Consider the following 26,292-nt stretch of genomic DNA (forward strand, 5'->3'; position numbering starts at 1 on the left):
GTGTTTCTTAAAATCCTGGGGAAAAAAAATGAGAGGAAAGGGAAAGAGGAGCAATTTTTGTATTTCTTGTCATATTGAAGTCGAAGTGGTTTGTTGCATCTTCACGCGATAAACAGCTGAGCCGTTTGAAATGTATTCGTGAACACAGTGCGCGCGAGTTTTTATATTACTTTTATCAAATTGCGTATTTTAAGGAGCCTGGAGGGGAGTATGAAATGTTGCCAAAACAAACAAAAAAAATCTCACGAGTTGGTCATGTTAGCGAGCTGAAACTTTTATTAAAACCAAGTGGACACGTGGCCAAAATTAAACGCATTAAAGTCTCCAGTGCTTGGAGGAAATTGTTCATTTCTAAGCATCAAATTACCTAATAATAAGTGGTACTAAAGCTGATATAATAGTATAGGACTTAAGATTGAATAGTTTCACAAGAACGTTTTTTTTTTTTTTGTGTGTGTGTGTGTGTGTGTGTGTGTGTGCTAAAACTTTCTACGTGTGTTTTATATCCTAGCTATATATAAAACTACATGAGCTGACATAAAATAACGGGTACTTTTGGTTGGCATGGATAGTTGAAATTTGACATGATTATAGCTTTCCGGAACTAATCTATAGAAAAACTGACAAAAGTGAATATTTTAATTTTTAGAAGGTCTAAAGGAGGAATGAAATTCTCCATGTTATTTAAATAGACCTTTATTTTGGAACTACCAACTTATATTTTAGGTGCTTGGAATTGGAATAAAAACTTGAAATTCAATATGCTTGTACGTTTTTGTTAGCTTTACCCAAGTAAATCACTAACAATAAAAATTTCCAACTTTAGAATGGTTTTATGAGGAACTGAAAAATCTTTCCCGTTATTTATATGGGTAGAGGTCTGCGCGGATGCGGATATCCGCATCAAAATGAGTATTTGTGAATATATATCTCTTTTCTGTGCGGATAGCGGATAAAGTTGCGGATAATGTTTCTTACATTTTTTCTACCTAAAAAAAATGCTGTGAATTTTCTGATAATGGGCCCTAGAAACGTTCGTTTTGAATTAAAAGTTTTAAAACCAATTGAAAAATACTAAAATCAAAATACAAGTGTGTTTGAAGCTTGTGACTCAGTGACAGCAAAAGGATAAAAAATGACACGAGAGAGTTGTCCTTTTATTGCTGTTTTCAATATTTTTAGCAGCCGTTTTGTACGACAGGCACCATCGCTACTCCTCAAGTACCGCTATTTGTTGAAAAAAAAAAAAAAAAAAAAAGATAGAAAAATAATTGCCGCCAAAGCCCCTCTGATAAAGCTGAAAATTTTCAGACCATTTGCCTTGAAGAGGAAGAAATGTCTTCAAATAAAGTTTCTCTAGCCTGAGAGGTCAGGAACCAAAACCCTAATTTAAAACACCGCATCCCCTTCCATAAACTGAAAACTGGTCAGCAGAATTATCTTTGCCTTTTGTGACAAACTGGAGAAGCGCGTAGGTCACCGAAATAGTAAACAAATCACATCATACGCTCATCTTTCTCTCTCCCTCTCTCTTAAAAAAAGAAAAAAAAAAACTTCTTCACTGTTTCCTTTGAAATACAGCAGATACTGATTGCACATTTGCGACCCCACAGATTTCTCTCTTCAGAGAGGTGCCACAGACCTCAATGAACATTCCGAGGGATTGGAGTTCTATAACAGCAATTGTTTCTCTCCTGGGCTCTGGTAAAGAAAGAAAGAACAACCAATGCGTTGTTTCTATCCTAAATGTGTCGAACAATGAGTGGGGGCTGCAAAGAAAAGCAGTAAATTCTAAACACTTCTATTGCCTCTTCCCGAAATTAACAGTATAGACTTCCTATTTTTTTTATATATTCGAAGTTATTTTCCCTTCTAGTTTCAGTAAAAGCGTGGTCGTGAAAGCTTGAGTTGATTTTGAGTTTAACGTCCCGTTCAGCAGCGAGGCTATATGAGACGTGGACCTACTGATTAACGTGGAATTCGAACCACATGAGCTCCCGCCGGGAATTGAACCCAAGTCTCGACACCAAAGCGTGTACGCTAACCGCTCAGTCACGAAGGAACTTGGTCGTGATAGCATGCATTGTATTGCGTTGTTAGTTTCGTCACTTATTTTTTAAATTTAGTGCAATTACTGGTGCTAGTGTCAGTTCGAGATATGTGGATGTGTTTGCGGTCCTGTAATTAATTTTTATTTCTTAATAACGATTATTTCTATTTCGCCTTTATGTTTATAACAAATGACCCTTTTTTTATGAGTACAAGTGACTCTTTTTTCAGTCGCTTCGCGCAACATATGGTTTCCTGGCTATAGGGAGCGTGAGAGTTATTTTCTGGATACGCCTCGCATACTACGAGTAATATTATGCGGTAATTACCTTCATTCACCCCACATGGTTAAACCATCATTCAACTGAGTTGTGGTCTCTCTCACTTTTGTGCCAGATCAATTTACATACAACGTCTACAACTCTCACACTCCTCCTCCTGAAGTTATGCAGTGCGTAGTCTATCGTGTAATTCCCCTTCCATTTGTAATGTTTCCAATATTCATTTTCCGCACACAATTATTGCTTCTTTGTAATAGGTTTATTAATACACACAAATGTTGACTCACCTTTACTTCACAGAACTATGAGGAATATTATATTACTTTGGCAAATCTCTTAAACTAACATGGCGCAATTGTCAACTGTACACAATTTGGTAGTCTAAATTACGATTCTATAGCGGTACCAAAAAAAAAAAAAAAAAAAAAAAAAAAAAAAAAAAAAAAAAAAAAAAGCCTTAGTTCAGTAAGTGTTGTCGAAGCATTTCCCTCTTTATGCATTTCCCTCTTTCCCTCTCCCCCACTCTCTTATATCGGTATCCTCTAAATAATGGCATGCATGTGAGTGATTATTTCAGAGATTCTGTATATGTCGTGTACGTAAATATATTACTTTTGTTCCATTTCTCATGTATTTTCTTTTCTTTGAAAACATACATATCTTTTCCAGTAAAAACTAAAGTATTTAATACTTTTTAAATAATATTTAACATTACAATTACTTTTAAATACACTGTCCTTTTTGGATTCATTCTAAGCATAGATATTCATTAAACTTAACATTAAAAGCCTAACATACTAAAAAAAACACAAAATTTACAATTTTTCTTTTGCTTGTTTTTCATAAGCGAAAGGAGCAATGCAACTTGCCACAATTATAGATAATGTTATTCTACAACAGAAAATATGAATTTCAAAAATTTTCAGTATTGCCATGCATAGAAATTACAGTGTTGCCAGAATAAGTTTTCCCTCAAAATCTAAGTTAAGGCAGCGACTATAGGAACGAACTCAACTGCATTTGATTACGTATCATGTTGTTTTCACATCCTGTGAACTACTTTTTAAAATAATAGTTTTATTTAGTTTGTAATAGACAAAATAGTTTTAACATACGGTTATTAAAATTAAATAATAGCGTTATTTAAAAAGTAGTTCACAGGAAACCAAAACAATATGATACGTAATCAAATGCTGTTGAGTTCGTTCCTCTAGTCACTGCCTTAACTTAGATTTTGAGGGAAAACTTATTCTGGCAACACTGTAAAAAATGAAATTTTTGAGTTTTACGTCCCACGTTTATGTCGGCTAGGCTAAAGGAGACGGTGATGAGCAATGAATGAAATGGTGGAATGAAGAAAGTGGGAGGAAACGGGAGGACCCCGAGGAAACCCACGCACACGGTGTTTGTCCACCACAAAGTTCACTAGGCGGGAGCAGGGTTTGAACCCGGGACCCCATGCACCAGAGGTGAACGCTCTACCACTGAGGCGTCGTGGGGCAACGCTAATTTGTGTGAATGGCAACATTATAAATTCTTGAGGTTCATATTGTCTGTTATAGAATAGCATTATCTACGATTGTGATAAGTTGCATTTCATTATCTCCTTTCACTTATGAGAGCAAGCAAAAGATAAGTGGTAAATTTTGTATTATTTTTAGTATGTCAGGCTCCTAAGTATACTTACAACTAAATACATTAATGCATTTACTTGGAGGAGATCGCTTCATGTTTATCATATGGCCAGATCTCAAAAGGAAAATGGATTGCATAATTTCGTATAACACATATCATTCAACACATGTACGACACTGCTGACTTTGGCATATAACTGGACGCCTTATTCTGCTGAATGATAACACGAGATACGTTGCTGTCATACATTTATGAAACATAATAGTGTGAAGATATTATGTCCAGCACGATCAATATGTCCACACTGTGTTATTCTTTAGGTAAAAACCTTAGCGAGTGGTAATCGGAACTGCCTGAACCGTCGTATTCTCTTATTAGTGACACTGTAACTTTATATGTGTCCAACGACGTTGCCATAGTTTTGGTCTCCGTTACATTGTGATTAATGACTTACACATGTGAGTTCTTTCTTTCTTTCTATATAGAGAAGGGAGAAATGAACAAACATTTACGAACGTGCCTGCATATGTGTCGTTTCTTCTTAACAGAAGAAGAAGTATTCTGTTGAAAGCAGGGTTGAAAGTGTCATATAAGAAAGCAACATCAAGCACTTGGAGTTTCCAGAATACTTTTTTCTTCGCCAAAACATTTAAGACATTCCATTCCTTACTCGTGTGACGGAGAAAATCAGCTTTTACTCATCCCCTCCATTCTCGCCGAGAACAGCAGTCCAGTTCGAATTTTGTTGGCAACACCGAATTTCGGAGAAATATCTGTTTCACTACCACTAGTGGGAGAAGAAGACTAATAGGTTAATTTTCTATACCACACACTAAGGCTTTTAAGCTCTTGCCTAAAGAGTAATACCTTTCTTTGATACACGGAAACCTTTCCTCATATACTGTTTACTTATTTGATTCCAAGTACAGCCGTGCTGAAAACCACACAAAAGTAGCTCTTCGAAAAGGACGCACTTTCCACAATTATATGAGCACACACACACAACGAATTAGCATGTAACACTTTCGAATTATTCCCAATAACTATTTTGCTGTGACCACACGTGCTGCTACCCAGTAACTGAATTTCTTACAATAAACGGGAAACGACCTTCTATATTTTACAGAAGCACAGTTAAAAAGTATTTTCTTATGCACATGCAAGCCAATGCTTCTATGACATTCACAATACATTTTTACAAACAGCAACTACTTCGCTCACAAAACTGCTTTTAAAATTTACTTTGACACTCCTAGTGTACTTTGGTTTGTTACTCTTAGGTCATTACTACAATGCATTCTAAAGGATTTCTAGCTTCAACATTACTTCTATCAATATTCCTCAAACGAACACAAAACTCCAGCTTCTGAGTTTATTTTCATTGTTTCCATGTGGCAACGTTACTTGCGCTATGACAATGCAATGCTATAGTTAAATGCAAGAAAACATATCAAATACATGTTAACAAAAATATGACAATTTACTCAATAAAAAGTTCTGATTATAAAATGTAATGAATTTCTTTTCTTAAAAAAAATACTTTCACTTTATTTTTTGTGTCGCTATCAAATACTACGTAGGTTGATCAATAAAGACTGATCATGAAAACGAAACATGTCTGTGTAGTGGGAGAAGTGACGAATTGATCGAGCAAGTTTGAAGGCCATGACGTCAGAAATGTGACCCTGGCAGCTATTCAAGCACACGTAGTTTCAGTTTTGTATAAGGCAACATGGAAGTGACACGCGAAGAACAGTACAGAAATTCTGTTGACCATCCTTGCAAAAGATCAACGTTTCGTGTGTACCCCATCCTCCATATAGCCCTGATTTACCCCCCCGCCCTTGTGACTCCTTTCTTCCGAAGACGCATCTTCAGGGCTAGTGGTGAAAGCTGCGGAGGTTATTTTGAAGGATCTGTCCCAAAATGGCTTCCAGCATGTCTTTGATGATCGGCAAAAACGTTTTTTTGGACAAGTGCACTCATGTAATGGGGACTATTTTAAAAAAGACCATCAACAAACGGAAGATTAGTACAGGTAATTATGTTTTATACATTTACGACCATTCTTTATTGATTAGCCCTCATATATACCAGTGGAAAATACTTTCAAACGGTTTTAGAAAATATAAAACGGTATCATACAAATCACTGCCTTTGTACTCGACTAGTAAATTTAATAAATCGGTTAAGAGATAGGCATGAAAATAATCATACAACAGAAATTCCTGATATTCACTGAACCCTGCTATTTGGAATTCTAAATTTGAATTTCTCGGAGCATATGAATGCAATGCAAAATATGTTACCCGCAATTTTAACTGAAAATACCAACTGTTTACCTGAACAAATGTTTCACCCTTAAAAGTGCAGTCAAATATTTTAAGGCATGCACTACTTTCGCTGCAATGATAATGTTAGTTTCTAAACTTGAGAATTATATTAAGCTAATACGATAGAATAAAGATATTTATAAAGGAATGAAGAGTTCAATAATTACTGATATCCACAAATTTTATCAGGGTAAAGTTGTGTTTCCGTATTATAGCTGTCACTGTGTATTACATTTTTTAATAATAAATATATCTGTCATCTTGCAGAACTAACCAGCAGTAAAATAAATAAATAAATAAATAAATAAATAAATAAAATAAGATAAAAAAATAAAAAATAATAATAATAATCGAAAAATCGAAAGTCATGAGAATATCCCGTGAAAATGCACCCTTACGGGTCAGAGTAGAACAATGAGTACTTGAAGAGGTCGATCATTTCAAATAGCTGGGAAGTATTTTGACGAAAGACGCGTATTGCACCAAAGAGATCAGGTCGAGAATTGCCATAGCCAAAGAAGCATTCAACAAGAAAAGGTCACTGTTAACAAGCAACCTTAATATTGGATTAACGAAGAAATTAGTCAAATGCTATGTATGAGTATTAGGACTTTATGGTTCAGAGACTTGAATATTACGTAAATCAGAGAACAAATATTTAGAGATATTTGGAATGTGGTAATGAAGGAAGATGGAGAAGATAAAATGGACAGCGAGAGCAACAGACGATGATGTTTTAAAACAGATAAGAGAGAAGAGGATGTCTCTAACCACCTCGTAAAAAAGTCCATTGGATTGGACACTTCTTGCGAATAAATTGTTTTCTTCATACCGCCATAGAAGGAAACATGGAAGGAAAGCGAGGAATAGGAAGAAGATGAACACAAGTGATCAATGATTTGAAAAAAGAACAAAATATTGGGAGTTAAAAGAAGCTGAAAATCGTGAAGCATGAAAGAAATATTTCCAGGCCCAAACTGAAAATTAAGAAGAAAAGAAAACAAAAAAAAACTCATTAGTCTCAGAACCTGCCAAAAGGCAGAATATCTTGTTTTCTCGGAATTATTCACGTTTGAATTGATACAAGTGAAGATTACGTAGTTTTTGCAATGCATACTTTAGTGACTCATCAGGAATGAACACAATTATTGGGGAATCAATTTGAACTGTAATTTCAGGCCCGCACTCCAGCCTATTACTAAGAAATATCTAGTAAGAACTTACGTATTCCTTATTTAACTTCTCTCCTGTATGTTTAAGTGAAACTTTAAAGCTAAAAGCAACTCATTCAATAGCAATGTGTACAATGTTTAAGAATCATATACACTGAGAAGTGCAGAATCTCTTTCGTTTTATACTAATTAAAATAAAATTCTGATATTTTAGTGTGGATTAATGGGAGAAGTAGTTTGTCTTGGCCATACATGCTGGTACTTTGAGGGAAGCAGAGTTTAAACGCCAATCGCAGTTACGTTTTAATGATATGGATGACACGGAAGAGAGAAAACAATAAGGGCAATTATATTTTAATGATATGAATGATACGGACGAGAGAAAACAATAAAAGCAATTATATTTTAATGATATGGATGATAGGGAAGAGAGAAAACAACAAAAGGAATTATATTTTAATGATATGGATGATAGGGAAGAGAGAAAACAACAAAAGGAATTATATTTTAATGATATGGATGATATGGAAGAGAGAAAACAACAAAAGGAATTCTATTTTAATGATATGGATGGTACGGAAGAGAGAAAACAATAAGAATTCTATGTAAGATGATTACAGAACATATCAGCTTTGTAATTTGAACATTTTTATGCAAACATAGAAGGCTGTAATGTCGTTAATATTAATTCCAACAGTAGTCCATCTTGACGCTTGTAAGCTTTGTACTTGGAACAAGGGAACCGCAAAATGGGAATGCAACACGAATTACCTACCGCAAATATGCGAAACCATAATCACACATACATTAAAAAAAAAAAAAAAAAATGTTACACTATCAGCACCATTCCTAAACACTTCAAGGGATAAAACAGGTGTCTACATGCTTCGTTAATAACAATTTAACCTTGACCATTGAGAGAACAATACTTGTTCCACCGCTTCGTCCTTTCACAACCATCCCACGATACTCTTGTCAACACATGCCAACTGAAAACATAAACTGAGTTCTATCAACAAATGATTCAATCATTTAAAAAACGGTAAAACCCTCCACTTCGAATTTCTACTTACTACAAAAATAAATGAATATTAGTTACCCACACTAACCCATAAAACCTACAGAATATTGGTCAGCAGAAGTTTTCTATCTTTTCCTAATAACCGTGGCGTTGGACTTCAGCGTTCCATTTCAACATCGAAGCTATACGAGACGTGAACTTATAGTTTTAGAAGGAATCCATAATGCGTTTGAATTTCAAGGCTCTTCCACCAGGAATGGAACCCGGAACTGCGCATGGTATCCACTAGACGAGCAGGCAGCGCTTATCTTCATATTTTGTTGGTCCTTCCATCTCGGAGATTAAAATCCCAAAGACTACTTGATGGATCACCACCAAATTTAGTCACGATTAAAAGAGTCAAAAGTTCGGATCCTAGTTCGTGTACGGAGCCAATATGCAGACGGGAAGTAAAGAAATAAGCCATTATCGATCCGTAAGCTGATTACTGCAGAGGAAAACCGTTGACAGGTAGCAAGATGTTTTCTGCTATCAATTAACCCTTAGGTACTCGCGCGGGGTGTTCACAGACCCCCAAACAAGTAACTTTTGTGTTGCCAGCCAGAAGTCCTGATGAAAAAATATTTTTTAAAAGTCTCAAAACGTGTACAAAAAAATCTAATTGCAGCAAATACTTTTAAAAACATTAGAGTTATGCTACCTGGTCTGAATTATTACAAAAATATACTTTTTATTGTAAAAATCTAATATCAATTGGGGGTCTACTGGACCCCTTCCCGAGTACTGGTGTCACAAAAAAAAGGGCGCGAGTACTTACGGGTTAAGCGTTTAAAGAACACATCTAATATCCATTTTTAACTGTTTACTAAAACCGGAGGCGATAGAAATTCATTTCGTCCATACAACCATCTATATATCTTATTACACAGAACATACGCTACAATTAATTCTTTTTTGAACTTCAGGCATGTTACTAAATAATCACGCTTTTCATCCAACTAAATTGACTGTTGCTTCCATTCCCAACTGGAGTACGATATCCAGGTTTCATTCCCTATCACTTGTGACAAAATAGATCATCCACATTCTCTTCCAAGCGGACCAAAAAATCACGCGCTGCTGTCATTTCAGTTTCTGGCATCACCTTGCATACTGTTTGTGATAACTCAGCTTATCAGTCACAATTCGATGTACTGTTTTCCCAGAGACTTCTGCAAACTCTTTCGGGAGTTCACTAATAGTGAACGCAATTTCTGGTTAACGTGTCTCGGACGTATTTAGTCTGGGACGCAATTTCTGGTTAACGTGTTTCACCAGATCGTTCGAAATTAGAACACTAAACCTTTCGTTAAGCTCATCGTCATGAATATTTGAACACCCTTCCCGAAATTCTCTGCACCATTGCCTGACATTCCCTTTACTCATTACTGTAGGTTCGTAAATGGCACTTAATTCCCGATGGACGTAAGCTGCATTCTGTCCTTTGGCGTTCAGAAATCACGTCAGATCTCATTTCACATTTGGCGGAATATTGTGTTAGGAAAGCCATTCCACCTTACTGCACATACGCAACTGCACTTGAACGATTCTATCTCTGTTGCAAGCATTGAATACTAGGATATGCTCAACTTTCTCAGTTTTACCAGCTTAATACTATATATATATATATTAGGGTGGTCCAAAACACAAAACTAACGGCGGTCTGGCGTCCACACGGCTTATTTGATTCCTTTTGATGTATACAACGAACGAAAGAAATTTCAGCACAATTAAGTCATATTTACAGGTCGCTTCATTTTGTCTTTCTTTTCAGTTGTCAATTTTTTTTATAAAGAATGTCACTATTTGTATTCTGTTTACAAAAAACGTTTTCTCCAAGTGGAGCAAGAAAATTTGTATGATGGTTTTCAACCAATCAAAGAATGATCTGCCTCTGTTCCTCATCTTCTGTCAAGGCTTCATTATATTTTTGGATGAGTCTTATACATCATTCAGCTACATCGTTCACCACAGCCGTTTGTTTTGATAATTCGCAAAATTCTTGGAAAAAAGAATTACCTCGCCGATGTTGTGGAGTTTGTTAGAGAACAGCCTGAGACCTCTCTTTGCCTTTTTTCCATTAGGACATCACATATCGACAGTGTTCTCTCTGTTACTAGATCCTCAAAATTAAGTTCTTTGGGTTTCTTTGTCAGCCGCAAGCGTCGTGGAATGTTCGGTAACGTTGGCCGCTGCAGGCTTTGGACCATCTTTTCCTTTGTTATTTCTGATACTCTGTCATCAAAAAATGCTAATCCTGATAAATGTTCAGATTGAAAGCAGAAATGTCTTGAAAATGATGTATATGCATTACTGGAAGTAGATTCGTCTAGGTAAGTTTTCAAAACTGACAAAAAGTTAATGCCATTGAGTGGGGCTTGGTTGGCAAGTGGAGCTTCATGAGCTATTACTTCTCCTCTCGCTATCTAGTGATCATATTGAAAGCTTCGAACTTATATCTATCCAGTTATTAGCATAGTAACTGTGTTAAATTACATTGTAGTATTGACACCTACAATATAGTATACAGTTATATAATGGGGAATATACTCATTACCCACCTAATACTTTTATAGTGCAGCATCAGGGTGTCTACTAAATGTTCATTTTCAAATTCCAGGTTTTATCAAGGTTTTCAAGGTTTATTTTTCCTTTTTTTCCAGGTCTATTCAGTAGAGTGACATTTATTATAACATGTATAAGTTAATGCAATTTTATAGTTCTTAACAAAAACTTTATTACAATTAGAGAATGCATATGGCAAGTGATAGTTTTTTTTTTTAAATGAGAAGATGAAAAGAAAAAAAACTGACTGAAATGTAGGTTCTCAAAACATTTTACAAAGAACATGTTTAATTAAAATATCCACTACCAGAAGGCCGGTTGAGAAAAATGTGCAGTAGCTTTAAATATCCTAATGTAAGAATACTATACAGGGGTGAACCTTAATTAAACCGACAAATTTCGGGAAATGATTCTCGGCACCCAAACAAGAAACAAAAATGCTCTTTAACTGTTCTTCAGGGCGCATAGTTTCCTAGCTAAAAGGTGCCAAAAGTGTGGAAAAATGATTTCCGATGCCCATATTTCCAAAATTATCCAAAGTAGAGAATGCTGATTAAAATCTCACAAAGGAAATCATATGTTCAGAACAGATAAGACTTCCTTAAAGAGATATTAAACTGCACTCTCTACGTTGGAAAGGTTTGGAAATATAGGCCTCGGAAGTTCATTTTTCCATACTTTCGGCACCTTGTAGCTCCAAAACTATGTACCGTAGAGAAAAGTTAGAGGATCTTTTTTCTTGTTCCGGGCTCGGGAATCACCTCCCGAAGTTTATCGGTTTAGTTAAGATTCACCCTGTATAATAGTAAATTTCCGCCAAAAACATTACTTCAAATAAACTAATATTATAGTAGTAGCACGTGAGTGTTGATAAACAATGACAAAAATTGCGGGAAAATAGCTTACTCACGGCTAAGTTATGGAATAAAACACCACAACAGTATTTTACTACAAGCACTCCCATTTAAAGTACTCTTGTGGTATTTTATGCTAAGTACTGGTAGAACTTAGCGATGAGTAAGCTATTTCCTGCCATTTTTGTCAAATTAGTATTAGTTTAGAAGTAAAAAAAATGATCATATATAATACAAATTCTTAACATTGTTAAACATTACTGCACTTTCTTCTTGGATGGAGACTGGCCATCAGTTATATTTTATTTAAAAATGTATTGTAACATGAAAGTTTAAAAAACTAAAGATGTTATGGAACCAAGCACATTATATGAACAAATATAGAAAACAACTTTCACAGTGAACAGTTTTTGACATTTAACTTCTAGAGTTCAACATCCCTTTTAACTTTTTCGCCTGTTCTTCCAACGCAACTACTTCTGCTTCGGTATCAGTATTCTTTTCTTCCAATTCTTTTATTCCAACTCTTATTTTCTTCTTAATATCTTTCTTTTCTCGCGCTGCTCTGTCTTCTTTCTCACCACGGTCTTTCAGATATTCATTTCTTCTGCTTGATGCATTCCTCACATACTGGATCATACTCTGTGATATTCATATTACGCATGTCACCAGCAACACGCACAGCATCCAACACACCTCTCTGGGCAATCAAGCACTCCTCTTGGAGATTTTCAACAATGCACTCTTTGCTAATGGAGAAACTCCTTTTCACTGTTGCGTTGCTATGGAAAAGTACACATCTTATGCATGAATGTTTTAAAGGCATTGGAAACACCTTTACTTAACAGATCATGGAGAAAAACGTCTAATCTGTCATTTTTGTAACTGAAATTTGATAGTTTTCGTGCTGTGTCTTGGTCTGAACAAAATTTTAAATATTCCCGTTTCACCATATCAGCATTTATAGGTGTTATTCTCGACAAATGTCTCCAGGGCGAGTGTGATACGTGATTCACGAAGGATTTCGTTGGTCATAGTTTCTGGAGACAAGCAATTTGCAGCTCCTTTACTTTTTCCGGTGATACACCTTTCGGCCACCGGGAATGGTGTTCATTGCGACATCCGCGGGCTTGGACTCCTGTTAAAAAGCTTCGGCACAGGAGTATAAGCGGAATGTGTTCCAGACCTGTCTACTACTCTTGCTACAGAAACATGTAAACCAATCTCTTCACAAAGCAGCAAATAAGCTTGATTCATATTATGCAAATAAGCAGCAACTACAGAGAAAGCTTCTGGATTGTATGCCAGTATCCTCTCAGTGTAAGACACAAACTTAATAGATCATGAAAGGTAACTTTTTCAATTACCTTACTCTCATCATCGGGAACTAATTTAGCTCTTTTTGTAGTCACTGTTATTCACAACGACCATGTCAAACAAATAAAATCTTATTCAGTCTCTTCTTGAACCCTCAACATACTTTCCAAAAACATTCATCACCTGCTCACGTCTGTCTGTCTTTTTCAACGTCTCCACTGAATAAGTTATTATTGGCTTTTAACTTATGCTGTAGTATATAACTTTCTTGCATTTTACAAAAATATACTTATTCCATACCAATCCTAAAAACAAAAATTTAATAACAATTTTAAAACTTCCAGGCTCCTCGTCCAATTCCAGGCTATTTCCAGGTCCAAAAGTAAATTCCAGGCTAATTCCAGGTTTTCAAGGTTTTCCAGGTCAGTAGACACCCTGAATAGTTCATTTGACTCGACTCCACTAGCGTTCTTAGTGACTATCAACGTAAAAACTGAAGTATCAACTTCTGGTCTATCATTAAATTTCCAGGCTTAATTACAGGGGTTTAGGATGAACGTTCTTGGAACGGTTAACCAACTAGTAAACTGCTATTCACCATCTATTCCCACTAGATTTATAACAAAAATGGATCATTTCTAACACTTCCGGTATGTATATTCCCTGCAACGAACTACTAGTTACTGCCGACCCTCTACAACCTGTCGAAATTCCCTGAGCCACCAAATATATCCCGGGAGTCTCCCGGTCAGATTTGCACGGAACGACTGAGTTCCGTAACTCCAGGCTTTAATAGAATGGAAATTACACATTCCTCAGAAATTTCAGGAACAGTTCGCCATTACCGCTCTTACTCCGATCAACGTAAAATGGTTCTAGAGTGGTTCTAGAGATTATGCCTCCCAATGGACGGACACTGCAGCTAGATTATCGGAACCACTATCCCATTTCCTAAGCTAACCATGAACAGGGTGTCTACTAAATGTTCATTTTCAAATTCCAGGTTTTATCAAGGTTTTCAAGGTTTATTTTTCCTTTTTTTCCAGGTCTATTCAGTAGACTGACATTTATTGTAACATGTATAAGTTACTGCAATTTTATATAGTTCTTAACAAAAACTGGTTATAATTAGAGAACGCATATCGCAAGGGATAGTTTCTTTAAGTGACAAGATGAAAAGAAAAAACTGAGTGAAATGTAGGGTCTCAAAACATTTTACACAAGAAAATGTTTAATTAAAATATCCCCTACCAGAAGGCCGGTTGAGAAAAATATGCAGTAGCTTTAAATATCCTAATGTAGGAATACTATACAGGGGTGAACCTTAATTAAACTGGCAAACTTCGAGAAATGATTCTTGGCACCCAAACAAGAAAAAAAAAAATCCTCTTTAACTCTTCTCCAGGGCGCATAGTTTCCGAGCTAAAAGGTGCCGAAAGTGTGGAAAAATGAACTTCCGACGCCTATATTTCCAAAATTATCCGAAGTAGAGAGTGCTGCTTAAAATCTCACAAATGAAATCATATGTTCAGAACAGATATGACTTCCCTAAAGAGATATTAAGTTGCGCTTTCTACGTTGGATAGGTTTGAAATATAGGCCTCAGAAGTTCATTTTTCCACACTTTCGGCACCTTGTAGCTCCAAAACTATGTACTGTGGAGAAAAGTTAGAGGAATTTTTTTCTTGTTTCGGGCTCGGGAATCACCTCCCGAAGTTTATCGGTTTAGTTAAGGTTCACCCTGTATAATAGTAAATTTCTGTCAAAGACATTACTTCAAATAAACTAATATTATTGTAATAGCACGTGAGTGTTGATGAACAATGACAAAAATGGCGGGAAAATAGCTTACTCACTGCTAATTTATGGGATAAAATACCACAAGAGTATTTTACTACAAGCACTCCCCTTTAAAGTACTCTTGTGGTATTTTATGCTAAGTACTGGTAGGACTTAGCGGTGAGTAAGCTATTTTCCCGCCATTTTTGTCAAACTAATATTAGTTTAGAAGTAAGAGGAAAATGATCATATATAAAACAATTTCTTAACGCAAAGTAGTCCATATTGTTAAACGATACTGCACATTCTTCTTGGATGGGGACTGGCCATCGGTTATATTTTATTTAAAAATGTATTGTAACATGAAAGTTTAAAAAACTGAAAATGTTATGGAACCACGCACATTATATGACCAAATATACAAAACAACTTTCACAGTGAAAAGTTTTTGACATTTAACTTCTAGAGTTCAACATCCCTTTTAACTCTTTCGCCTGTTCTTCCAATGCATCACTTCTGCTTCGGTGTCAGTATTCTTTTCTTCTTTAATTCCAACTCTTTTATTTTCTTCTTAATATCTTTCTTTTCTCGAGCTGCTCTGTCTTCTTTTTCACCGCGGTCTTTCAGATATTCATTTCTTCTCCTTGATGCATTCCTCACATACTGGATCATATTCTTTGTGATATTCATATTACGTGTGTCACCAGCAACACGCACAGCAACCAACACACTTCTCTGGGCAATCAAGCACTCCTCTTGGAGATTTTCAACAATGCACTCTTTGTTAATGGAGAAACTCCTTTCCACTGCTGCGCTGCTATGGAAAAGTACACATATCTTATGCATGAATGTTTTAAACGCATTGGATACACCTTCTTTACTTAACAGATCATGGAGAAAAACGTCTAATCTGTCATTTTTGTAACTGAAATTTGACAGTTTTCGTGCTGTGTCTTGGTCTGAACAAAATTTTAAATATTCCAAATTCACCATATCGGGATTTACAGGTGTTATTTGCTCCTTCTCGACAAATGTCTCCAGGGCGAGTGTGATACGTGATTCACGAAGGGTTTCAGCGTTGGTCATAGTTTCTGGAGACAAGCAATTTGCGGCTCTTGTTACACTGTATTTTAAAGGAAATTTAAGTTTTTTACACAGTTCTTGTAAGAATCTTCTGTATTTTTTCTTAAAGTTCAATATATCAACATCCTTCACTCCCTTTAAGCGATGCAATCGCAGAAAATCCAACATCAACTAGATTAAGTGGTTTAAGATGTCCTTATCAAAAACATCTATTGAGGTAAGTTTTTTTTGAAGTTTTAGCTACTTTTAAGACATCATCTTTCACGAAGCGGCTTAACAAACTACGAATCAACCTGTTTAGGTCATTCCATAGAAACGGTAGTAATGAACTGTCTGTCTGGTACTTAGTGAGGAATTCTTCTAATTCTACAGATACGGACTGGAGGAACCCTAATCTAGTAGGCAGCAGTACATCAGAGATGTGCGCTTTTACTTTGGAGGAGTTTGATGTTTCAGGAGGTTTTGTTTTCACTGCATCAACATAAACTTTTAAGGCAGGAATCATAGTTATGGCACGGTTCATAACTTTAGAATTCTCCACCCACCTAATAGAACAAAATTTAAGAGGGAAAATTGCTGTTCCAGATGCTGCCATGAAGTCTGCTCTTCTTGAAGGGAAGTCCTTGAATAAATAGTACAATGCTCTCAAAAACTATGTCACATTCCAACCAGCTTTGGTATGTGCAGTCTTAAAATCCCATTCCTGTCTCCAAAAGCTGTGGACCTTCACCATTTTCTTCACTCAGATAGGCCTTCAAATCACTCAGAAATTTCAAATTAACGTTGGGGCCATCAAGAGAAACCTGAAGTAACTTACAAAAACCGAGACCCTTGTCCTTGAAAGTATTTATAAATGCACTACAAATCCTGGGCAGCAGCATATCCGAGGAATACTGATGTTAAATAACGTGTTAAAACTATTTTCGTCACTGTGCCAGAAACGAACTACTAAGTCCATTTGATTTTTCTGTGAGATAGTGTTTAGGCTTTCGTCGAACGATACTGCAAAACATTCACAATTTTGTAGTTCACGAAGTAACGTCTGTTGGAAATATGGATCCAATCCAAAAGTGATGACATAACCTATTTTGTCTTTGTGTAACTGCATATTTTTTAGGGACTCCACACTCAGGAAACATTAAAGGAAACAAATCCGTTGCATTCGCTTGGCTTCTGGCCGATGCATAACTTGTAACTTTGTGTAATGTCCAGATTATTTCTGCCTTCGTTACTTGATCTTTGATAAGATAACTCTTTATTACACCACTAGTTTTAGCTGAGCTTTCATTTTTTTCCTGAACAACTTGAGTAGATGATGTGCCAGTCACTGAACTGGAAGACGCTGCAGAATATTTTGTACAGGAAGGCTCCTTGTTAACATTGCTTGAGAACTTTACGATCGAACATTGTGCATTAAGAGCTTTAACAGCTATTTGATGTTTCTTTCCTTTTTCATGAGATTTCAATGATCCAGCTCCCATATTTGAAATGTCAAAATCAGTTCTGCAGAGTTTACAAACTGCTTTAAATGGATCGTTGTACCTAATAACTCATTTCCACTGGCCTTTCCACGAGTCATGGAATTTAGTTTTACTTTTCCCTATTTTAATGGCTGAAATATAAAATGTTAATTGTTCGTGTGTAACAGGATTTATTGCAAGATTAGTAAAATGTTAACCTAAATACAAAAAGTGATTCCGTTAAGATGTGGGTATTTTACTTTTTTCCGGTGATACACCTTTCGGCCACCGGGAATGGTGTTCACTGCGACATCCGCGGGCTTGGACTCCCGTTGACTATTATTGGCTTTTAATTTATGCTGTGGTATATAGCTTTCTTGCATTTTACAAAAATATACTTATTCCATAGCAATTCCAAAAACAATATTTTAAAAACAATTTTAAAACTTCCAGGTTCCTCGTCCAATTCCAGGCTATTTCCAGGTTTTCCAGGTCCAAAAGTAAATTCCAGGCTAATTCCAGGTTTTCAAGGTTTTCCAGGTCAGTAGACACCCTGAGCATACATTTATCATAAATTTACGAATAAACGAGTATACATAGAGGTGGGCATACGCTGTATTTTTGTAAACGGTCTAGCGTATACTTCCCAAAAACTCGAGCATTAGATCATTCATAATACTACATGAACAGAAAGGTTTAAAATATTGAGCAATATGGCTGAAATTTAGCAGGTAAGTAGCTTATGACTAGAGGAACAAAATAAGCCATGTGGAGAATTATTTTGAACAAGTTGATTTTTTGCATTTGATTTTGGACCACTCTAATATATATATATTTTTTTTACATGTGTCCCGTAATAATAATCGATGTAATACGGAGATATTACATTGGAAACCACAGAAAAAGTTTTAAGCCTGTGCGACTTTTTATTTTCGGCTAGATTAAAATTAGGTCAATTCCTTTGTGTAAAGCAAATAATAATAATAATAATAATAATAATAATAATAATAATAATAATAATAATAATAATAATAATAATAAACCCTTACCTAGATTTATTATTTTTTTTAAAAAAAAGCAAACCAAAAACCAAAAAATCTAGATAAGGGACGGTTGAGTGACGAACGAGAGGCGATAATTACAAGATTTTCACAGCATTGGCATTGCAATAAAAATAATAACAGGAATTCGCCATCTTTCAACAAGGAACAGAAAAGGCGAGCAAATTGACTCCACCATATTTCAATTCGCTTCCCCTCATTTGGAGATCGCTGACGCACTGGACAACGTGTTTTTTGTACAACATACCTCTTCCCTTGGTAATTCCGTCCCTTTTTATTCCTTTACGTTTCTATTCTTTTTCTTGCTGTTTTTAACCTCCGTGACCAAGACTCCAGGAAGAGCTGAAAGCTTGGAAATATAAAAATTCAGGAATTACAAAAATCTGTGAGTAGAATGACAGTTTGAATTCCTGAGCGTGGTTTTGTACCGTCTGTAGCTGAAAGTTGTGAAACACACTATTTACATAAATGTAGTTCATCAAAATGGAGATTAGATGTCACAGGCTAGTAAATTAATTGTTATTACAAATTCATAGAGAGGATATCAATGCTCACTAGTATGTAACCCAGTATTATCGAACTGTTACTTTGAAATACCAAGAATGTTCTGCAATGTGCAGAGTTGGAAATATTATTAGAAGAAATTTTTGCGAACAACTGATTTTGACAGGCAGATACAACTTGAAAACTTGACGAAGAATAGGATAGAATTCTTAGAAAATGTAGAACAACTTTCACACCTGATCTAGTCAACAACCTATTTTTCTTAAGAATGTGAACTCATTGAACAAGTTATTCTAAAAACACCCATATTGCATACAAGGTAATAAATTATCTTTAAATTATTGTAATTATATTCAATAAATATGCATAGTGTGCATAGTAGGAAAATAAATATACACTACCTTTCAAACGTTTTCGAACACCCCGGCCTTTTGTAAGCTTCTACTGTGATTTTATTATCTTGGCACGACAACTTTATCGCTCTGCGTCAGATGTACTCCTGCGTAAAGCATAGAATTTGGAGATAGTTGAATCGAGGTCTGATAAGTACTGCAGATGGTATGTCGAATTATAATTCTTAAAACTGAAGGCAAAAAGGATATTTCATATAGATATTACACAGAATAAACAAAACTTTGCAAGACGGGAAAACAAATTAGTTTTGTTCAACGATGCAGATACAGTAGGGAAATGCACTGACAGAAATTTGAAAGAAAAATCAGTTTTCCAAATTTTGCAGTTCTCTATATCTTATAGATATGCTTGCTGGTTTTAAAAACGCTAAAAACGCCATTTTTAAAATATGTTTACGACGCTCAATATACATCCTTCTCCGCTCAATTTTGCTCGCTGGAAGCGTATATATTAATGGTCGTCGTTGCTACTTCAACGAGCAACAATGGTTTTCAAAGTATTGTATTTTCGGAGTTTTAAGTGTTAGCATATCAACAAGTTATAAAGAACTGCAACATTTGAAAAACTACTTTCTCTTTCAAATTTTTGTCACTGCATTGACCCTCTATGTCTACTTTTTTCAAACAAAACTAATATCTTGCCTCACCTTCCACATTTTCGTTTATACTATATAATATCTATATCAAATTGTCTTTTTTGGTTTGAATTTAAAGAATCATAATTTGACATATTATCTGCAGTACGTCTCAGACCTCGATTCAACTGTTTACAAATTTGATGATATAAGCAGGAGTATCTCTGATGCAGGGCGGTAAAGTTCTCGTGCCAAAATAATAGGATCACAGTAAATGCTAACAAAAATCCGGGGTGTTCGAAAACTTTTGAGTGGTAGTGTATATAGTAGGACAAATAACAATTTTCAAAATGTAAATAGTACCTTAAACATACAGAAGATTGAATTAAGTTTTTTCTGTTTTATTTAATTCATTTTAACGACACTGATTAATTTAATTCGTTCTCAGAATTAAAATGGTAAGCATTAGAAAGAAATATTTTGTACGATATTACAGAGATATGAACGAATATATGTTAGTTCAAAAATGCTGAAAGAATTGAACCGATTTGTGCTCTATTCAATATAAATATAACTTAAGTTAATACCATGCGTTCAGTTCAGAAGAAAACATGAATCGTCCAGTTTCGACACAGCTCTTGTCCATTTACAGAAATCCCAGAAAACCAAGAAAAATTGTACGATCGATGCGTTTTATAGAACTGGAAATATTTGAGGATGTTCAGGTTTTTCACATGAACACACTGAAGTATTCCCAGTTCTACAAAACAGGTAGATCCTACATTCTTTTAATTTTCTGGGATTTTCTGTAAATGGACAAAAGCCGTTTTGGTAGTGGACGACTCATATATTAATGTATGCATAACTGCAAGCATACTTTCTTTGTCATAGAAACCCGATGCCTGTATTGCTAGATTCCTGCTTAAATCAAAATATTATCTAGTAATTCGTAGCCTTAAATCAAGATGTCAGGTAGTATCATACAGTAGCTTCCATCATGATGACGTTGTACCAGTTTTTCGTTGATAAGATAGTATCTAAAAAATGATGACCGACAACACATCGAGCCTTTTGCACTCCAAACTTTCCTTTTTGTAAGAGGAGGAGGTGGCGAAGAAGGAAGACACTAAAAATACATTGCATATACAAACAATGCACACTTCTTGAAAGAGAGGAAGATCAAAACGACTGACGATTATTTGAATTACAACTACTCTTTAAAATAATTATCTTGCACTTTATCACTAAAGACCGGAACTTATGGCAAAATATCAGACTTCTCCATTGAACATTTTCAGCACACGTAGCTCCAACAGTACAACACTGTACTACTACAATGCTGAGTTGGCAACACTGCTTTACCTATGATAACACTGTGGTTTTTGATAGAGCATTTTTGTTCTCATTATATTGTGCACCTTTTGTTTTGATTGCTTTAACGGTTTTCAAGATATTTACTTTAAACGTACATAATTCAATGATATAATTTTTTGGATATTCAAATTTTGAAGCCCCGTAGCTCCTATCCTTCTGGTCCACGGCACCTTAAATTTTGCTCATGTTCATTTCTCATGATGCTCCATCAAATATATTATGTGGCACTTAGTCTTGAGCGACAACTTGTGGGACCTTCCCGTGTGAGAGGTACTGCACATGATATGTCAAATTATACTTTTTCAATTGAAACAAAAAACTCGAGTTTCATATAGATGTTGCATAATATGATATAAACAACAGTGTGGAAGGTATGGCAAGACATAGTTTTGTTTGGAAAGTATAGAAATAGAGGATCAATGCAGTGACAGAAATTTGAATGAAGTAGTAGTTTTCTAAATTTTGCCATTTTTTATACCTTGTTGATACGCGAACATTTAAAACGCCAAAAAATACCATACCGTGAAATGTGTTTACGATGGTTTCCTATGCTTCATCGTTGCTCGTTGAAATCGTAACGACGAGGATTATCCGAGGACACATCCACTGAGCGACAATTGAGCAGAGGAGGATATATATATATATATATATATATATATATATATATATATATATATATTGACCCGAGTAAACATTTTTCAAAAAATGGTACTTTTGGCTTTTACATGCCAGCATATCTATAAGGTATAGAGAACTGCAAACAGTGGCGTATTTAAAATTTTGTTTCAGGGGGGGGGGGGCTTCGCTAACTTTAGTCCTGGAAACTGAAAATATGCAAGATATTTCATTTACTTTAAGATAGTAAATAACATTTCGGGGGGGGGGGGGGAGTTAAGCCCGAAAGTCTCCCTTAAATACGCCACTGACTGCAAAATTTAGAAAACTACTACTTCTTTCAAATTCCTGTCACTGCAATGATCCTCTATGTCTACACTTTCCAAACAAAACTAATATCTTGCCTCACCGTCCATACTCTTGTTTGTACGTACAACGCAACATCTATATCAAACTTTTTTCTTCAGTTTTAAGAATTATAATTTGACATATTATCTGTATTGCCTCTCAGACCTAGATTCAACTGACGTAAAATTCTATGCTTTAGGCAGAACTACATCTGATGTACGGCACAGTAGCTGCTTACAAAAATCCGGTATTCTCAAAAACTTTTGAGCGGTAGCATATTTTGTCAGCTAGAAACAATATGATTCTATCACGAACTATCTTTGAATTTATTTCAATTTGTTTTCATTAAAAAAAAAAAAAAAAAAAAAGTGATCATGTGAGGAGTGTTGTAACTTCTCAAATATTAACATCACGTTTTATTTAAGTAATTCCTTCACATATTTTTCTTTCTCTGCATGAAAATATTTTCGCCTTATTAAACGCCGCATTCTCTTCGCATACACCTTGAACACTCCGTGGTAGTCGTAAGGAACTGGTTACACTAAAATATCGTCGGCGTTTAGCCAGAAGTCACTAACTCCAAAAATATACCAATGGAGTTAGGTACGTTTTCCAGTAAGATCACGATAAACAAGGTGAAATATACGACGTTCTGATACGTATTATGAGGCTAGACGTAACTGATAGCATTGATATGCTGAGGATAACCACGCTTAGCACCACAATTTTACCAGCTACATCTAGCCTCACAACTACAACGTCGTGCCTTTCATCTTGTTTATCGTTATCGTACTGGAAGAAGTAGCTAACTCCATTCGTATGTTTTTGGAGTTAGTGACTTCTGCCTGAACGCCGATGATATTTATTATTTTTATTCTGAACTTGGTGACATTCAATGATTGGTTGATTTTTTTTTTTAATTTAACGTCCCGTTCAGCAGCGACGCTATAGGAGACGTGGACCTACTGATTAACGTGGAATCCGAACCAAATGAGCTCCCGACGGGAATCGAACCCGGGTCTCCCACGCCAAAGGCGCGTGCGCTAACCACTTAGCCACTTGACATTTTCCTCTGAAAACGCTTATTACTACAGACCAATGTTAAAACGAATCAACTGGTACATTTAAATTGGTTCGTATGCTCTTTCCATAATGGTCTTTTAAATTTTAATATCCTTTATAATCAACTGTTTCGCAAAGCTCATATGCACCTTGGTTGCTAATCACTTTGAATAACTGATTCCAAATGTTAAAATTAATTTCTTCAAAATGTATTTGAGAAAACTGCACCACAAATTAAAGCCTGACTTCCCTCAATGTGATTAATAAGGATGCCACAGGAATGAGCATATGACGAACATTTTCAAGAAAGATATTATAAAAAATAAACAAAAATGATTTCGAAAATGTGATAATATTTTGTTTAATATTCAACAGTAGTTTAAAATTTGAACTAATAAATAATTGATTATATATTAAGAGCCTGCTTTACTAAAAATAACACAAAATTTACAATTTTTCTTTTGTTTGTTTTTATAAGTGAAAGAAGAAAATGAAATGCAACTTAACGCAATCATGGGTAATGTTATTCTACAACAGAAAATATGAAACTGAAGAATTTTCAGTGTTGCTATATATAGAAATTACAGTATTGTCAGAATAACATTTCCTTCAAAATCTAAATTTAGGAAGCAACTAGAACGAACTCAACTGCATTTCATTACATATCATGTTGTCTTGGAATATTGTGAACTACTTTTTAAATAACATTATTATTTAATTTTAATACCTGTATGTAACTACTTTGTGTATTACCAACTAAATACAACTATTATTTAAAAAGTAGTTAACAGGATACCAAGACAACATAATATGTAATCAAATGAAGTTGAGTTTGTTCCTCTAGTCGCTGTCTTAACTTAGATATTGGGGGAAATGTTATTCTGGCAACACTGTAATTTCTTCGGATGACAACATTGAAAATTCTTGAGGTTCTTATTTTCTGTCATAGAATAGCATTATCTACGATTGTGATAAGTTGCATTTCATTATCTCCTTTCGCTTATGAAAAACAAGCAAAAGAAAAATTGTAAATTTTGTGTTATTTTTAGTAAGGCGGGCTCTTACGTTTCAGCCTAACACACTACACGACGCTTTTCTTACGCGAAACAACAATATTAATTTTAATTACGTATTATACCTGTAAAACAAAACAATATATAAAATGTAAAGATGAATTTGAAACACACCAATTTACACACAACGAACCATACATCACAACAATATTCTACAACACCATTCTACACCTGAAATAGAAGTTACACAAGACAATGTTTTGTGTGTGTATTACCATGCATGAATGTGTTTTCTTCATGCACTATTGTGTGACAATGAATGTGTAAGTGTATACCATGTTTGTCCTTTTCCTTGAGTATCCGTTCCATGTCTCCGGCTTTGTCCTTCACACGTCCAAAGAAGTCTATAATGTCGAGTGAGTAAAGGGCAAAGTGTTAGTACATCCTCACAGACAAACATTAGTACTTTTAGATTTGGATTTAGTTACATAGTATTACTACAAATGCAATACGTAACTTGTTTGAAAAAGAATATATAGTTTCTTGTCTGAGAAAAATTTAACCCTTCATACCGAATAACAATTACGTTGAAACTGACATGCTTAATTTTCTTAATAATTATACAAAAAATATTAACTTTTCTGTGCTCCAATATATCCAATGAACATCATGTACGCAGCTGCTCTTTTCGCTTCTCTATTTCCACTCGTAAAGCTGCGTAGCTGTTGAAAGAAATGATCTTCAGAAAATTTACCATATTGCAAATTTTCATTATATATATAAAAGTTAACCAAAGAAGTTCTTGCCGTTTTTGTCGTCCAAATAATCATGCGTTCACAAAGAGGATGAGAAATTACGCACGCACTTGCCAAGTGATCGGGAGTTTGACCATCGACCTTCAGTAATACAGGCACTTTACGCGCACACTGCAGTCATAGTTCGTTCAGTGTCGAAGGGAAATGGAGGTATCGAAGTAGCTTGCTCGCGAGTGTTTGTTGTATGACTTGAAAGTGAGCCTGCTCCATCAAGTCGCCGCATATGCCAGGCACTGGTTCCATAAGTTCCGTTCGGGAGACGTGAATTTTTCGGATGAACCTCACAGTGGACGACCCCATGTGTTGGACGACCAGGGCCTGGAAGCAGCCATCGAGAAAGATAGTGGTTTAACGTGTGATGAACTTGCAGAAACATTCCATGTTGATGCTGAAACAATCGGACTGCACCTGCATGATATAGGGAAGTCATACAAGTTAAGCAAGTAGGTATCCCATACATTGTTGGCAGCCAACAAAGAACAACGAGCGGCAGCCTCTTTGCCTTTGCTCACTCGGCATATGAATACATCCATCTTAGATTGTTTGTTTACACATGACGGAAAATGGGTCCTCTATGACACTCCCAAGCGTATAACACATTGGTTGTCCCCACGTGATCCTGTTCCTCACACTTCAAGTCCATCTCTGCACTCACGAAAGGCTATGTTCTCTGTATGGTGGAATTGTCGGCAAATGGTGCGTTACAAGCTCCTTCCACCTGATCAGACTATCACTGCTAACCTCTACTCTCAACAGTTACAAAAGGTGCACCCTGCATTGCGGCAGGAGCCGCATTAGTGAATTGCAAGGATGTGCTGCTCCTGCACGACAATGTCAGACCACATGTGGCAAATAGGAACCGGGACACCCTACAGCAACTTGGTTATGAGTCAGTCATGCACCATATTCACTGGACCTTGCGCC

General features: G+C 35.6%; 1 protein-coding gene and 1 long non-coding RNA gene across 7 annotated transcripts in view; one reads left to right on the top strand and one right to left on the bottom strand.

The window, feature by feature from the left end:
* The window catches only part of Rbcn-3B (WD repeat-containing protein Rbcn-3B), a 334,889-nt gene that overhangs the window by 177,698 nt on the left and 130,899 nt on the right, over positions 1-26,292 (bottom strand). For 5 of the 6 annotated variants that reach the window (XM_081743283.1, XM_081743279.1, XM_081743281.1 and 2 more), the window contains one exon: positions 24,889-24,957. The exons of the other annotated variant lie outside the window; for it this stretch is intronic. In XM_081743283.1, coding sequence (XP_081599409.1) covers positions 24,889-24,957 — 69 coding nt within the window. The remainder of the gene's footprint in view (positions 1-24,888; positions 24,958-26,292) is intronic. 6 annotated transcript variants of the gene reach the window in all.
* Positions 1-26,292, top strand: part of LOC145673511 (uncharacterized) — a 35,014-nt gene that overhangs the window by 3,526 nt on the left and 5,196 nt on the right. The gene's annotated exons all lie outside the window — the stretch shown is intronic.

Source organism: Thermobia domestica, chromosome 16 (genome assembly GCF_964235325.1).
Source record: "Thermobia domestica chromosome 16, izTheDome1.hap1.1, whole genome shotgun sequence".
Taxonomy (NCBI): domain Eukaryota; kingdom Metazoa; phylum Arthropoda; class Insecta; order Zygentoma; family Lepismatidae; genus Thermobia; species Thermobia domestica.